This window comes from Nothobranchius furzeri, chromosome 10 (assembly GCF_043380555.1).
Source record: "Nothobranchius furzeri strain GRZ-AD chromosome 10, NfurGRZ-RIMD1, whole genome shotgun sequence".
NCBI classification, from domain to species: Eukaryota; Metazoa; Chordata; class Actinopteri; order Cyprinodontiformes; family Nothobranchiidae; genus Nothobranchius; species Nothobranchius furzeri.
Genome location: NC_091750.1, coordinates 31,322,421 through 31,339,128, shown reverse-complemented (window position 1 = coordinate 31,339,128; position 16,708 = coordinate 31,322,421). Strand labels below are relative to the sequence as shown.

General features: G+C 43.1%; 1 protein-coding gene across 7 annotated transcripts in view; it reads left to right on the top strand.

Annotated features, from left to right (window-relative positions):
* Positions 1-16,708, top strand: part of LOC107390570 (neural cell adhesion molecule L1.1) — a 350,852-nt gene that overhangs the window by 120,181 nt on the left and 213,963 nt on the right. For all 7 annotated transcript variants that reach the window (XM_070555506.1, XM_070555509.1, XM_070555505.1 and 4 more), the window contains one exon: positions 11,807-11,908. In XM_070555506.1, coding sequence (XP_070411607.1) covers positions 11,807-11,908 — 102 coding nt within the window. The remainder of the gene's footprint in view (positions 1-11,806; positions 11,909-16,708) is intronic.

Here is a 16,708-nt window from a genome sequence, read left to right as displayed (position 1 = left end):
TTTGCTTCATATTGGTTCAATGGTTTGGAAAGCTTCAGTTTCTCCATCACTAGTCCTAGTTCTGAGTTTCACCTCCAGCACAGAATCACACCAAGTTGTTACGATAAGGTTACCTAAAACAAAGCTTGTTTGATGAGACAACAGATCAGAGACAATGTGCTCTGGTATGCTGCTCCATGAGGAACTGGGCCAGGAGGCTTTTATGCTGCAGGTCCACCATCATCTGCAGATGACACGCACACACACACACACACACACACACACACACACACACACACACACACACACACGCACGCACGCACGCACGCACGCACGCACGCACGCACACACACACACACACACTTTGTTTTGTTTAACTTTGTGTGGGGAAAAAAATGCTAATCTTGTTCTTGTTCATTCAACACATTGGATTATTTCAACTTATAAATTGTAGTCACTGCATGAGACCTTGGCTGAAGATGTTATTTCTTCTTTGTACGGTAACAAGGTCTGGTGCAGATCTTTCTGGTTTGGAGGTCAGACAGATGGGGTGTTTATGTCTGCAAATTAAAGGTTACTTACTGGTAATTTTTTATGTAAATTTGACCTTTGATCCACTACACTATGAAGCAGTAAAGGCATTATTAAATTACTTTAGATAAACATGACTGTAAACAACCTGTGGATTAAAAGTAATTATTTTATTAGACAAAATAAGAATCATTTTATTAAAAGGGAAAAGTCTCGACTTTTGCAGTAGACCTTGTAGCTGAAGCTCCATGTCACCATGAGAGGTTGTTTAGACCAGTTTCTCCCAACCCTGGGCCTCCTTTCAAACACCAGTGTTTCCCTGCTGCCACACTCTTGACTTCAATGAATGAGTGATTAACAGGCATCTGCAGGACTAGTAAATCAGTTGTGCTGAAGCAGAGACATGGAAAACATGCAGGTCTTGAGGACCAGGGTTGGGAAACACTGTTTCAGACTTAGTCTCCAGATGGTGCCGCTAGAGAAGTTAAGCATGGAATTGTTTTGGTACAGGGAAGAACACAATATTCCTGGCATCAGCAACTTGCTGGACATTTAACTGTCTGTTGTCCTCTGACATTGTCGCTCTGTTCTGCATCATTTAGATGTTTCTTCTTTATATTACATGGAGTTAAGCTGGAATTTTAACAGGACAGTGGTTCCCAAGGACTAGAATGAAAATATAAAAAAAAAACACTCTATTATAAGTGGTTATTTTGTACTATACTGTACTCTTCCATCCATTCATTTTCAGCTGCTTATCCAGGGTTAGGTCACGGGTGCACTAGCCTAAGCCGGGAGGCCCAGACTTCCCTCTCCCAGCCACTTGGGCCAGCTCCTCTAGGAAATCCTAAGACGTTCCCTGGCCAGGCTAGAGACATAGTCCTTCCAACGTGTCCTGGGTCTCCCTTTAGGTGTCCTCCCAGTTGGACGTGCCCAGAAAACCTCACCAGGGAGGCGTCTTAATCAGAAGCCTGAGCCACCTCAACTGGTTCCTCTCAATGTGGAGGAGCAGCGGATCGACTCCAAACCCCTCCAGGATGGCTAATCTTCTCACCGTCTAAGGGAGATCCCAGCCACCCTGTGGAGAAAACTAATTTTGGCCGCTTATATCATGATCTCATTCTTTTGGTCACTACCCAAAGCTCATGACCATAGGTGGGGGTAGGAATGTGGATCGACCGGTAAATCGAAAACTTTGCCTTTTGGCTCAGCTCTCCTTTCACCACATTACATCCATACAACACCCACGTTGCTCTCACTGGGAATGAGCCTGACCTACCGCAGGCAATGCAGACCAAGCTCTGATACCAATCATACAGGGACCTAACAGCCCATATCAAAGGACCTGGTACCTCATACTCCCGAAGTACCCCCCACAGGGCCCCCCTCAGAGCCCCCCAAGGGATGCGGTCAAACGCTTTCTCCAAATCCACAAAACACAACTCCCACACACTTTCCAGACCCCCGTTGTCACGAGCGTTTCCTATTTGTTGGTTCCGTTAGAACAGGGGTGTCAAACTCAAACTCACACGGGGCCGAAATGAAACTCTGGGACGGAGTCGAGGACCAAACTTAATATTTTTTGAAAAAGTGACGCAAATTTGCACATTTTCTTTATCAATATATATGTAATTTTGAACCTTTAAATTTGGAAACAAACATATTTCTGCATTAACACTGAATGTGGAATAACCAAATTACACACGAGCAAGTCAGTTTTAAATAAAACACATCAGTGGTATTCATTACTTGTGATATAATCAGCATTTTTAAAATCTATTCAGGATTTATGTTTTCTTGTTTATTCATTTTTCTTATTTTTTATCCTCCTTTTATTCTCCTGTAATACGTGTCATCGCTGCTGTGACGTCTAGCTTTCCCCACTGAGGAACAATAAAGGGATTTTCTATTCTATTCATCTATCTGCAGCCTTTCCACTTCCTGTTTACTGTAGGTTAAATCTTTTCTCACGGGCCAACAACAAAATAAAAATATTTTATCTTAAATGAAAATGCAACATCTCACCTGTTAACTTTCATGTTTTGGAGCAGAAAAAGAGCATCAAACCAACATATTTAAAGCTCAGTTTGCTCCACTGGTTTACTGTGATGCTCACCTGTTCCAGCCAGATACCTGCATCATGGGGTTGATCTGAGCTGAGGAGGAGACTCCTGTTGTTTTGTTCATCTTCATCATAATAATGACAACATTAGATGACAACAGGTGCTCACATAGGTTTGTGCTGCTGAACATGTCTGAGCAGCTGGACCACGTTGTTGTGTGTCGGGGAGGAAAAATAAAAACTACAGCAACCACAGAGCCATGCTGGTTAGAGCGTGTCGCTGCTCGCTGGAGTTATATCGGCTCTGTCTGGACGTTAGTTGAAAAACGTTCTCTTTCAGTCGTGAACACATTACTGAGCAGCTAGAATCTCCGTTTCTGGGCTTCAACGTCAGAAAACAGCTGAGTGAACTCGGCGCTGAGTGAGAGGAGTGTAGTTTCTCCAAGACAGCGGAGCTGCAGACACCCAACTACCCCTGACTGCCTCGGGCTGGAAAAAACACAAAGGAGGGGGCGCGTCGCATCCGCGCTGACGCCACAAAGCATCAAGGAAGTTGAAATCTTTGCAGTAAAATCGGCCAGCGGGCCAGTTTTAATATATTTTTGATATTTATCTCTCGGGCCACATAAAAATGCTCCGCGGGCCGCATCTGGCCCGCGGGCCTTGTGTCTGACACATGTGCGTTAGAACCTAAGACTGCGCTGCTTTCTCAGGGTTCGTGGGGCGTCGGTGAGTTTTATTGAATTAGACCCTGGTTTGGACTCCCTAATTAGAATCAGTTTCCTATTTTAAGGCGAGAATGATATGCCGTACTCGTTATTTTGTGATAGCACACTTTCTTTTTAGTTTCTCCCGCTATTTAGTGGTTCTAAATACTAAAGCGGAAGTTCAGCTGGGGGCCATCCATGCTGACAATTCTTTGGGTCATATTAGGATTAATTTGCGCCTCTGTCAGCTTTGTGGGCGGTGGTAACTAGAAAATGATTCTTGTTAGTTGATCAGGCTAACATAGATTTATCAATTAATTCTAATTAATCCAACCTTCCCACGCTGGCAGAGGCTTTTTCACACTTGCAAACAGAGTCTATTTTAACCTACTAATGTTTTGGCTTATCAATCCTTAGGACGTCTCGTTACTCACGGGTGAGGAGAGGACTAGCTTCTTCACCTAAGGTTTCTTTTTCTTAATCTGTCACAAACTGTAAAGCAAATCCTGAAAATTCAGGAACCTGTGATTAAAATATGCTTACCTCTCCTTATTGATTCGGATCGGGGCCCCCACTCAAACCTTTAAAAAGGACCTTTAAGAATCAGGAATGTGGATTCTTTTTCCAAAAAGTTTATTACAAGATTAAAAAATACAAAAAATAGGTAGATATAAGACTGATCACTACCCCCAAGGAGAATGCTAATCCTAAAATTAACTAAGAATAATTAGTTGACTTGCGCCAACTCTAAGTCTTCGTCTCAGACTAAAACAAACTTGCATGCTCTCTCTCTCTCTCTGCTGCCCTTTTTACACTCATCATGCAAAATACAAAAAATAAGTAAATATAAAACTAACCTATCCCCTGTGGAGGATGCTAATGCTAAAATCTTCCTGAGAATAAATGGTTGACTTGCGTCAAACAGCCAAACTCATATGATGTCACATTTGTAAACTGATCTTCAGCTCCCCCCAAAGTCCAGAACTTTCCATGGAGGGCTTGTCCTCTTCTGAGATGCTTTATCTTCAGTTGATCTTCTTCTGTCCCAGCTTGAGTGCGTGTTGTTCATTTGGGTCCCTCCTTTTCGTCTTCTGGCTGATTTTACTCGCAGGAGCAAGTTCAGTGTATTTCACTGTGGGTCCAATCTTATCTCTGTGGCCCACCTGTTGACTCCGTCTTTTGCCACTGTTTTTGGCATGTGGGAACTTGCAACACCGTAAGAATATTGAGCTGGTGCAGTGTTCCAAGGCCAGGACCACATTGCTTCTCCTGAATTCAAGGTTTGACAATCTGCCGGACCCTCCTCTCCAGAACCCCTGAATAGACCTTACCAAGGAGACTCAGGAGCGTGATCCCCCTGTAGTTGGAACACACCCTGCGGCCCCCCTCTTTAAATAGGTAGACCACCACCCCAGTCTTCCAGTCCAGTGGAACTGCCCTCAATGTCCACGCTATACTGTTGAGCCACGTCAACCAACACAGCCCTACAACATCCAGACCCTAACCCTAAGGCCAAACAAATGATAATACAACAAAATGATAAATAACAACAAAAGAAGAACAAGAAGAAGAGTAATGTCAACGTTTGGCGGTGAGGTGAGTATCCAAACAGTGGCTGCTCATCCATAAGGGGGTGCTAGGGCGCTGTTTCACTAGTCTCACAGGAAGAAGTAGAGGAAGATATAAATTACAAAATGTATTTTAAAAAAATAAGAAAAGTACACTAAACAATCTATACATCATACAGATGTGATGTGATGTGTTTAATCTGCATTTAATTGTAGTATAAAATTTTTATTTCACAATTTTACCAAGACCCAGTCGTCTTCTGACTTATTTCCTGACTCCGGTCAGAAAGAGACCTAACAGCTCGTAATAGAGGGCCTGGTACCCCACACTCCCGGAAGACCTGAAGGATCTCATCCACACCCAGAGCCTTGTCAGCACGGAGCTTTTTGACCAACTCATTGACCTCAGCCCCAGGGATGGGAGAGCCCAATAGTGTATCTCCTGCCACTCTGTGCACACTGTGCTGAAGAGCTGGCCCCAGCGTTTATGGGCATTTTCAACTCCTCACTGGAGGCATGCCATGTTCCCGCCTGCTTCAAGACCTCCACCATAGCCCCCGTCTCCAAGAAGCCAAGTATCACTGGACTCAATGACCTGTGGCTTTGACATCTGTGGTCATGAAGCCATCTGAGCAACTGTTCTCCCCCACCCCAAGACCCTCACAGGCCCCCTCCTGGACCCCCTGCTGTTTGCCTACTGAACCAACAGGACTGTAGATGATGCCATCAACATGGCTCTACACTTCATCCTGCCGCATCTGGACTCCCTGGGTACCTACGCCAGGATCCTTTTGGTCGACGTCAGCTCTGCCTTCAACACAATCCTTCCAGACCTTCTCCAAGACAAACTGTTCCAGATGAACGTGCCTGATCACTTCTGCCGCATGATCACTGACTTCCTGACAGACCAGAAGCAGGAAGTGAGGCTGGGGAAGAATCTCTCTGACCTGTGGACCATCATCACTCATTCCCCTCAGGGCCTGTAAAAAGGGAGCACCTAGAGATGTTTCAGGGGGTGAGAAACCAGAAGAGTGTGGGCACGGAGGTGTTCTCACTCATCTCTCCCTCTCGTTCGTTGACTTTATAGACTTTGGATAACCTGAGTGGTTTTGAGTATAACTAGTCTACCCTATTGGGTAGAGAGCATGTTGATATAGTTAATGACTACTTTAAGATAGTCTTTTGTGTTATTCATATTCCTTTGGAGAGACCCTGCTCAGCCATTTTTGGTTGGAGCCTTTGTGTTAATTCTGATTTATCCCAGTCTTAAGAGCTGGCACTTTTTGTTATTAGAGATCCTTCGTTCATTTTTCCAGGTGTAGGATGGCCATTTTTGTTCTTTGCTATTCTCTTTCTCCATAACTGGGACAAGGGCTACTTTCCTTTTAATAAACTCTTTTAAGAGAAACAAACTTGGTTCGTCTCATTAATACACTTTAATTTCTTTACTCCCTCATATCCACCATACTCCTAGCGATCAGAGGGAAGTAAAACTTATCAAGTTTACAGATGACATCACCATCAACAGAATCATCACTGTTGGGGAGTCTGCCCACAGAATGGAGGTGGAACGGCTGGTGTCCTGGTGCAGCCACAATAACCTGGTGATAAATGCTCAGAAGACAGCAGTGGTCATTGTGGACTTTAGGAATCACACAGCCCTCCCCCTCAAATTCCTGTCTGACACTCCCAGCACGATGGTGGACTCATGTCGCTTTCTGGGTACCACCATCACCCAGGAGCTCAAGTGGTAGCCTACCATCACCTCCGTCATAAATAGAACCAGCAGAGGATGAACTTCCTGAGGCAGCTGAAGAAATTCAACATATCAGCACAGTTGATGAGGCAGTTTTAACTGCCATTACACATTCCACTCTCCCTAATGGTATAGTTCCATTTCAAGTAAAAACTGCTGCAGTTACTCCCAAACTTAAAAAACAGGTTTCTTTTGATGTGTGGTGTCTTGGTCTGCCTGCGTATTTGCAGCTCCCGAGGTGGGGCTGGAAGTTTGTGGCATCTGTCAGGTCACTCCTGATGGCTGCCTGGTGGGTTCGTGGTCCCCTGGTTCTGCCAGGTCCTTGCTGGGATTGGACAGCATTTGGATCCAGGCTGCTACATTCTGAGCCTGTCCTGCTCTGGGGTGGGCGGCTGTGGGTGGGTCTGGGGGCCTGCCGTCATTATCTCCCGAGGCTCTGGCACGACTGATAGTTGCGGCCCCAGGGGAATCCGCTGCACCTCTTGGGAGGGGGGTTGGGGCTTCTCTGGCAGTGGTCTCCCTGGGGTCTTCATGCTCCAGGGAGACCTCTTGATCTCTGAGGTTTGGCACCACTTTGGCTTCCACACGTCCTTCGGGTCAGGTCTGTGGCCCCTTCAACTCACTATTGGAAACTCCTGTAGCAAAGCATTACATACACAAGTGCATGTACGCACACAGGCGCTCACATGGGGCTCTTACAAGTATGGACTTGGGCATATTTAACAGATAACCTAAGTTAACCCCCCTGTAATGTCTGTCTCCATGTCTGTTGGGATTTAAAACCTCCAAAAATATTTTTAATGAAGTTTTGATATCAAGACACACACACACACACACACACACACACACACACGCGCGCACACACACACACACACACACACACACACACACACACACACACACACACACACACACACACACACACACACACACACACACACACACACACACACACACACACACACACACACACACAAAACAGGTGCAGATCCAAATGATTTTAATAACCTTCACCCCATTTCTAACCTACCATTCATTTAAAACATTCTAGAGAAAGTTGTTGGCTCTCAGCTCCAGTCTCACTTGGAACAAAATAGTCTTTGTGAACGTTTCAGTCTGGTCTTTGCCCCGGTCTCAGAACAGAAACTGCTCTCTTGTTAACTGCCACCCATTTTCTGATAGAAAGACCCTGACTGCCAGCATTTTGGAGTGTTTTTACAGTTTTTTTTTAAAGAGTCACAGAGTATTGTGCTCTATGACCATATTCTCTAGTTTTCTTTCATGAGGAAGAATCAGGATGTTTCTAGCTTTTTCCACTCTTTCACAATTTGTTGTCTAAGTGTGAAATGCAGAAGCTGGCAGACCATCTGGCAGAGTGTCCGGTCAGAAGAGGTTTCAATTCCCACCACTGACAGAACTTCAAAAATGTTCCAGGGGAGGCAGGGGGCATTAAGTCTGAGTGGACCATGTTATGTACGTCCACTGTCAAGGCGGCTGACCGAAACTGCGGCTGCAGGGTTGTTGGTACCTGTCGTGGAGGCAATTCCCGAACCTGCTGGTTAGGGATGCTGTTAAGCTGAAGAAAGAGTCCTATTGGGTATTTTGGCCTGTGGGACTCCAGAGGCAGCTGATGGGTACCAGCAGGTGAAGCGGAATGCGGTCATCATCAGAACGTGAACTGGAGCAGATCGCAGCCGAGCATGAAGCAGCTGGGATGAGAATCAGCTCTTCTAAATCTGAGACCAATGTCTTGAGGCCGAAAAGGGTAGAATGCCTTCTTCAGGTCAAGGATGAGGTCCTGGCCCAAGTAGAGGTGTTTAAGTATCTCGTATCTAGTATCTTGTTCACAGGCGAGGGAAAGATGGAGTGTGGGATGGATTGGTGGATTAGTGCTGCATCTGCAGTGTTGCAGACGTTGTACCAGTCTGTCATGGTGAAGAGAGAGCTGAGCCAGAAGGAAAAGCTCTCGTTTTACCGGTCAGCCTACACCTATGGTCACGTGCTTTGGGTAGTAACTGAAAAAATGAAATTGTGGATACAAGCGGATGAAGTGAGTGTTCTCCGCATGGTGGCTGGGCTCTCCCTTAGAGATAGATTGAGAAGCTCAGTCATCTGGGTGGGGCTCAGGGTAGTTCCGCTGCTCCTTCACATGAAGAGGAACAAGTTGAGGTGGCTCGGGCATCTAGTTAGGTTGACAGAACTGGGAGAAAACCTAAAGAAAGACCCATGACATGCTGGAGAGACTACGTCTCATAGCTGGCCATGCCTTAAGATTCTGGTCCTCCCTGCTTAGGCTGGCGCCCCTGCGTCCTGACACCGGGTAAGCAGCTGAAAATGGAATGATGGTTGGATGGATAATTCATGAGTTTTCTGCATCCCGATCACGTGAGGTGTGACACACAATTGAAGATCAGCTTTAGAGCCGTGACTATTAATCTCAAGGTACAGCGACTCGTTCCCAGGCCTGCCTCGTTTAAAAAGTGCAATTGACGACTTTAGTCTGTTCCATTTTTCTGTCTCAGCACAATGGGGAGCAGAGCTTTCAGCTGCTCTGCCCTCTGTCTCTGGAATTATCTTCCTCAACTAGAGATGGGTACCGAATTTGGTACTTTTTAAGGCACCGACCGAATTCCATAATAGCGACTTAGTACCGATTTACGTCATATGAAAGGGTGCCTTTTTTTGGTACATGTGCCGCATGCCGTCAGTCACTGTGGGCGAGCTGTAAACAAAGCAGCATGGCAGAGAGGAAGCGTTCTGAAGTTTGGGTCCACTTCACCAAATTTGATGGGTAACTGAGTGATGAAGAAACCAGCAACAACGATCTAAGTGAGGTGTCATCCTCTTAATCTGCTCCAGTAGGTAAATAAAATGTTAGCTTTATATGTTGGCTTCCATTCAGCTTGGTGCGTTCGCTTTCTCCTCGGAACACAGAAATTATGACTAGAAAAAAGCAAACGCACTCTAAAGTTTTGCTTCACTTCACTAAATGTGATGGGCTGTTGGGTGATGATGAAACCAGCGACAACAATCCGAGTTTGAGGCATCTTAATCTGGTCCAGCAGCTAAATAAACTGTTTAAGATAACGTTAGCTTGATAGTTTAGTTTATGTTTACATAGCTAATGGTGCGTTCACTTTCTCCTCGGAAATTCCAACTTTCAATTAGGAAAAATAAACAGTTTGAAAAAGAACGACAAAGGAATGAAGATACACAGTAAATTTAGTTCACAGCAGAGATGTTTTCTTCAGTGTAATTAGCAGTTTATAAAACTACAAAGACCCACCATCACACAGTTTGTCCAGAGGAGAAAGGAGAGGAACAGGAGTACATGGAGCTGGTTTAGTTTGTGAAACACCACAATATTAAATTACAAACTGTTGTATGGTATCGAAGTTTGTTTTAGTTTCATCTGTAGTTTATAATACATGGTCTCCTCATCAGAGTTATTCCAGAGGACATAGAAGAGGATTAGTATTACATGGAGCTGGGTTTGTTTTTGCATCATTTAGAAACAGTTTTTGTTAAAGATTTTCATGTTGAAGAATTTTGTACACTATGTCATAGTCTGAGTCTGCATCTCCCCTCATGTGTCTCCTTGTGTTCTCCATCCCTCTCTAGGTCTTCCTTTTGTGTCTCCTAGCACCCTCATGTGTCCTTGTCTGCATCTTCCTCTTGTGTCTCCTGGTGTTCCCCATTTTTCCCCGCACCGGTGTTTGTGGTCCCCCCCCGCCCCCCCCCAGATTATTAGTTATGTTTCCTGCTCTTCTTGTCTTTAGGTTTTATTCTTAGATCATGTTAGTTTCCTCCCTGATTAGTAACTGAGTTCACCTGCTCTCTCTCCCCACACACCTGCAGTTCATCTCCCTCTCATCCTCCCCAGTGTATAAAACCCTGTCTGTGTATCAGTGTTTTTGTCGGTCCATTGTTTTTCTGTCATACTCGTCTCGTGTGCTCTCCAGTGTTTCCAGTGCTTCTAGTGTCTCTAGCTTCTAGTGTTTTTGGATCTCTGATTTAGCCATTTTGGATTTTTGGTTTTTGGCTTCCTGCCTTTTTGGATTATCCCTATATAAAGGATTTTATTTCATCTTCCACCCCTGCCTCGTCCATCTGATTCTCTGCATCGTGGGTCCTAACTTCCTCCTGAACCAACTCGTGACACTATGATGATAAAATACAAACAGTTTGTATGCTATTTATCATGGTATTTATCAAATATGGTTATATATTGGGAAAATAATATATATTTAATTTAAAAAGCGATTTAAATAATTATTAAACAGTCAAAAGTATCAAAAATTGGTACCATTAAGTACCAATATTGATTTGTAGGTACTGGGTATTGGTACCGTATCAATTCAAATGTCAAAGGTACCCGTCCCTACCTCCAAGCCATCCATAACTCTGACTTGTTTTCCACCTTTAAAGCTAGACTCAAAATCCACCTGTTCCAACTATTTTTTAAATCTAGTTTTTGTTTTTGATGTATTTTTTGCTGTTGTTTCACTTAGTTTCTTTGTTGTTTGTTTATTGCTTTAAAGCAGGGGTGGGAACCCTGGTCCATCGAGGGCCGGTATCCAGCATATTTTAGTTTCAACCCTGCTTCAGTACATCTGATTTCAATCAGCAGGTGATTAACAGGCTTCTGCAGAGCCTGATGAGCTGGTGAATCAACCATTTAATCATAATAAGACATGCAGGATACCAGCCCTCGAGGACCAGGTTTCCCCATGCCTGCTGCAGTGTCCTTGTGTTTTTTGAAAGGCGCTTATAAATAAAATGCATTATTATTATTATTATTATCTCACTTGGCTTTCCTTCTACAACAAAAACCTGCATGCAGCAACAGTCAAGTTATAGAATACAATTTAATAAACATTATTAAAACCATACAAAGTAATTATGACAAATTAATTAACCACAATTAACATGATAATTGTCAAATCAATCAATAAATAAACTTAGAACCTCCAACTTTTTACCACAATGGAATTTTGTTGAGTCCATGAGTTTGGAATTTAATTCTTAATCTGAAAATAATCATTAATTTGCACTTACTTGGTTCTGGTTCTGCATTACAGGTATTTGATTGTATTTTATTGTATGAAATTAAAGATGTGAAGACAATGGGTTTATTCTTTTACAAGATTAGGATGTGTCTGGTGTTTTTATTGAGTTCCAACAGTTTTTCTTGTGTCCGTAGGTCCACCAGACTCTCCTCATTCCCTGACTCTGTCGGATGTTAAGGGCAGCAATGTAATTCTCAGCTGGATCCCAGGACCGTCACACAATAGCCCCATTACAGGTACTCCCCAGGCTCAAGTACTCTTGACAAACACACATGCTTTCATTAGGAATTTATGTCTCTTTCAGCAACTTCAGTTTTGGGATCATGTCAGTCATATCTTAGTGTACAGCCGTGATAAAAGTCTGATTCACTGTATGAATACATGCCAACTAGAGAAAATGCATGACTTGTATTAAATGAAAACATTGTGTGTAAAATAATGACCATAATTAACCATGAAAAATCATAGAAATAAATCCACAAAATTATAAATTTAAAGTGTGGGTAAGATACCAGAAAACAAGAAGTACAAAGAGCAGTGTGAAAAACACAATAGAAACACTTTAGGGAACAGAAATTAAACATTAATTAGCTGCCAATTAATATGCATATTAGTGGAATACTAAGTCTGAACTAGTCATTATTAAGCACCTATTAACAGCTTATTACCAATGCTGTAATTCTAATATTAACAGGCCATAAATAAAAAGTTTGATCTAAATAAGCCATTAATCATGGTTTGTTAACTGAAAGTAAATGGTTTGTTGCTGATTAATGAGCTAATTAAGGGTTAATTTCTGTTCCCTTAAGTGTTGCACTCAAAAAGACAAAATTCAATTAGAACAAAAATGCTGTATAATACAAGATCCCATGCAAATTTTGCAATAAGGAATACATAGGAGAAACAGGTAAACTGTAACCCAAAAAATGGGAAATAGAAACTTGCAAAACACACAAAAGCCACAAACAAGAAGACGAGAAGAGAATCAGGAAATCGGCCATAGCAGATCACTGTGCATGAGAAAACCATATAATGGGCTGGGAATAATCGAGGTTCATAACAGCAGAACCAAAAAATACAAATGATGGTTGAAATAAGGAGACAAATGATGCTAACCATGGACAGAGGTGAAGGATGACATGTTAGATCACACACAGGATGTGGTTCTTAAGAAGAAATTTGCATTCAGTAGGGGGCATCATCGGCCTCTACTGCTCACAAACAGCAGCAGAGCAACAGTAATGTCTGTGGATGCTCTGATGAAGGTGACAGACAAGCTGAAATGGTCAGCAAACTAATCAAGTTATATTATTGTTTACTACTCTAAAGTAAACTTTTACGAGTTTCATTAATTACCGCTAGCTGCACGTATCAAAGTCAAATCGCTAGCACTAGCATACAAAGTCTTGGATGGTACAGCTCCCATCTACCTAGATCCTCTTGTGGAGGCTTACGTCACGGCTCGGCCGCTCTGGTCATCAAACTAGCAGTGCCTACACCATGCTCAAGACAATCCAGACTTTTCATGTGTCGTTCCACAGATGTGGAATGACCTACCAAGCATTACAAGAACAGGGGCTTCCTTGTCGATTTCCAAGAAACCTGAAGGATCAGCTCTTCAGAGAGCATCTTCTAAACTAGCACCCTCCCTGCACCCGTCCCCCACTCTACTGTTCAATCCACGTTCACCTCCTTCTATGATTTATTATGCTGCCTCACTGCCGTCTATAGGATTGGTTGATTAGTGTTCGTTGTTAGCCTCAAGGGCAACCTGCTGGCTTCATCATGAATTATTAGCTTTTACAGTGGGGCAAAAAAGTATTTAGTCAGCCACCGATTGTGCAAGTTCTCCCACTTAAAATGATGACAGAGGTCAGTAATTTACATCATAGGTACACTTCAACTGTGAGAGACAGAATGTGAAAAAAAATCCATGAATTCACATGGCAGGATTTTTAAAGAATTTATTTGTAAATCAGGGTGGAAAATAAGTATTTGGCCACTTCAAACAAGGAAAATCTCTGGCTCTCACAGACCTGTAACATCTTCTTTAAGAAGCTTTTCTGTCCTCCACTCGTTACCTGTATGAATGGCACCTGTTTGAACTCATTATCTGTATAAAAGACACCTGTCCACAGCCTCAAACAGTCAAGACTCCAAACTCCACTATGGCCAAGACCAAAGAGCTTTCGAAGGACACCAGGAAAAGAATTGTAGACCTGCACCAGACTGGGAAGAGTGAATCTACAATAGGCAAGCAGCTTGGTGTGAAAAAATCAACTGTGGGAGCAATTATCAGAAAATGGAAGACATACAAGACCACTGATAATCTCCCTCGATCTGGGGCTCCACGAAAGATCTCATCCCGTGGGGTCAAAATGATCATGAGAACGGTGAGCAAGAATCCCAGAACCACACGGGGGTAATTGAAGACTCTTTGCTGATTAAAATAGAAATAGTTGATCCATTTCACATTCTTATTTATTGTTATCCAAGGAAGAATTGTCACTACACCAGCTATTACCTCATCTCTTGCTTGAAATTCAACGGGAATTCCTGTCGGCAACCCCTATGGCATTTAAATGTACCTTATGATCAAACACATCATACCTCTTTGTCCTGCGTCTATTGGTAGTCTCCAACTGGAGTAATTCACTCACACCTTCATGCAAAATAGTCACTGGAACTTTCATACGCACTAGTGTTCACAACCCAACCCAAAAACTTGGCTAAACATTCATTAGAACATCACCACCACACATCCAGTAGCTGTCGGCCACTGGAATGTCTTGCTCACCTAGTAGACTAAGAGCAGGAATTGTCATTGATATGTCATCACAACCCTGACTAAGAGTTACAGGGTTTTCATACCCAACAGGGGTGTCAATAAGAAGTGGTGTCATATTTGCATGCGGGAACCAGGATAATACCCAAGTGACTTTATAGTTGACAGATGTATTACCTACGTCCACTCCTTCATCGTCAGCGAAACCTCCACTTGCAAAACATTTATAATCAGCACTATAGTCAATTTTGTAGTCTGTTGGAGGACCATTCTGGTCTGTTTGGATTGCAAATTTGGCACATTCATCTAGGATGTTATATTCTGCATATTTCTTTTTTACATATTTGTACTTATCACGTGCCATGGAGCAATCTGCATTGAAGTCCACACAATGGCAACTTAAGAAGAGGTGGAATCTTTTTATTGATCTCTATTTCCTCTTTAGTCTTACACGTGCACCGTTGCACGATGGCACATTCACTAGAAGTATATTTTTCTGGAACTACCTCAGGTAGCATTCCAGGTGCTTGAGCGCACATTATGCAGTCATTAGGAGTCATCTCTCTTGTTGTATACAAAGCCCATTTATACCAACTATTTTGCATGGCAACATCCCAAAGCTTATCCTTTATAGGTAGTGGTCTACTCGCCCTAGGGGAGATAGGTCCTATGTTTCTTCCGGACCTAGGTCTAATTGGCCCAAATGATGGCTTAGGTACAGCTTTGCGATTGGTTACTTCTAGTTCATTTTGTCCTCCCCGAGTAAGATTACAAACATGGTCACTACCAGAGGTTGCTGTAGGAGAACCAGATTTCATGGCTACACTTCCTGTGGGAGTTGTAGTACTAACAGGTGGCTTAGTGGTTACGCTTCTCAACTTGCTATTTGGCGTTGTTTTAGATCTTCAAAACCGGTGGAGTCACCAGCTGTAAGAGAGAGGGAGAGCTCCAGTTGAACCACCAATCTTTCACCGGGATTGTGGTTGTCAAAACATCAGGGATTACAGTAGTTGTAGCGCTAGTAGTTAAAACATTATTTGGAACTGTGGTTACACCGTCAGGGATTGTATTTGTTTAAGTTGTGGTCAAAACATCGCTTGGAATCGTGGTTGTCACACCAGCTTTAAGTAAGTACGTAAAGTTTATTTATATAGCGCCTTTCACAGAAATAAATCACAAAGCGCTGTACAACATGAGTACAATCAGGGCAAATACCTCAAACCAGTAAAAACATCATAAAAACAATAGCAGTGATAACAATAGTAACCAAAATCAGGAGTAAAAACAAAGTCAAGGTGTGAACAAGAACAAAGCCATCTTTTAGAATATTTAGCGGGGGAAAGCCTGGATGAAAATGTGAGTTTTAAGAGGTTTTTTGAAGACTTCTACAGATTTCAAGAGACGGAGATTTGAAGGCAGATTGTTCCAAAGTCTGGGGGCAATAGACTGAAAGGCCCTGTCCCCTTTGGTTTTTAGTCTGGTTCGAGGAACAGCCAGGAGGTTTTCAGATGTGGATCGGAGGTTCCGTGAAGTGGTGTGTGGGGATAAAAGCTCAGATAAATAGCTTGGAGCCAGGTTGTTTAGCGCTCTATAGGTCAAGACTAAAACTTTAAACTGTATTCTAAATTCTACCGGGAGCCAGTGGAGGGACTGTAAAACTGGGGTGATGTGAGCTCGTCTGCTGGATTTGGTTAGGAGTCTGGCTGCTGCATTTTGGATGGCTTGAAGGCATGCGAGGGAGGTTTTGCTGAGACCAGTAAAAAGAGATTTACAATAGTCTAAGCGTGATGACACAAAGGCATGGATGATTTTTTCCAGATCTGCAGTAGAAACCAGTTTACAGACTCTTGAAATGTTTCTCAGTTGGAAGAAACAAGAGCGGGAGATGGTTTTGACGTGTGAGTCTAAACTTTAAAGCGGATCAAAAATAACTCCCAGGTTTCTAATATTGGCCTTGGCTGATGGGCAAAAGGAGGCAATTTCCTGCTCAATTTTTGGTTGAAGTTCTGGGGGTGCAGAGATCAGGGTCTCTGTCTTGTTGGCGTTGAGAACAAGAAAGTTGCTGGACAGCCAGTTACTGATCTGGGTCAGGCAGAGTACAAGGGTGGCCAGCCTGTCCAACTGGTGTGGCATGAAGGACATATAGAGCTGTATATCGTCAGCGTAGACGTGGTAGGAGATGTCTGGGAAAGATTGAATGATGGCAGCTAGAGGAAGAATATAGAATGCGAACAGTAGAGGCCCTAGAACT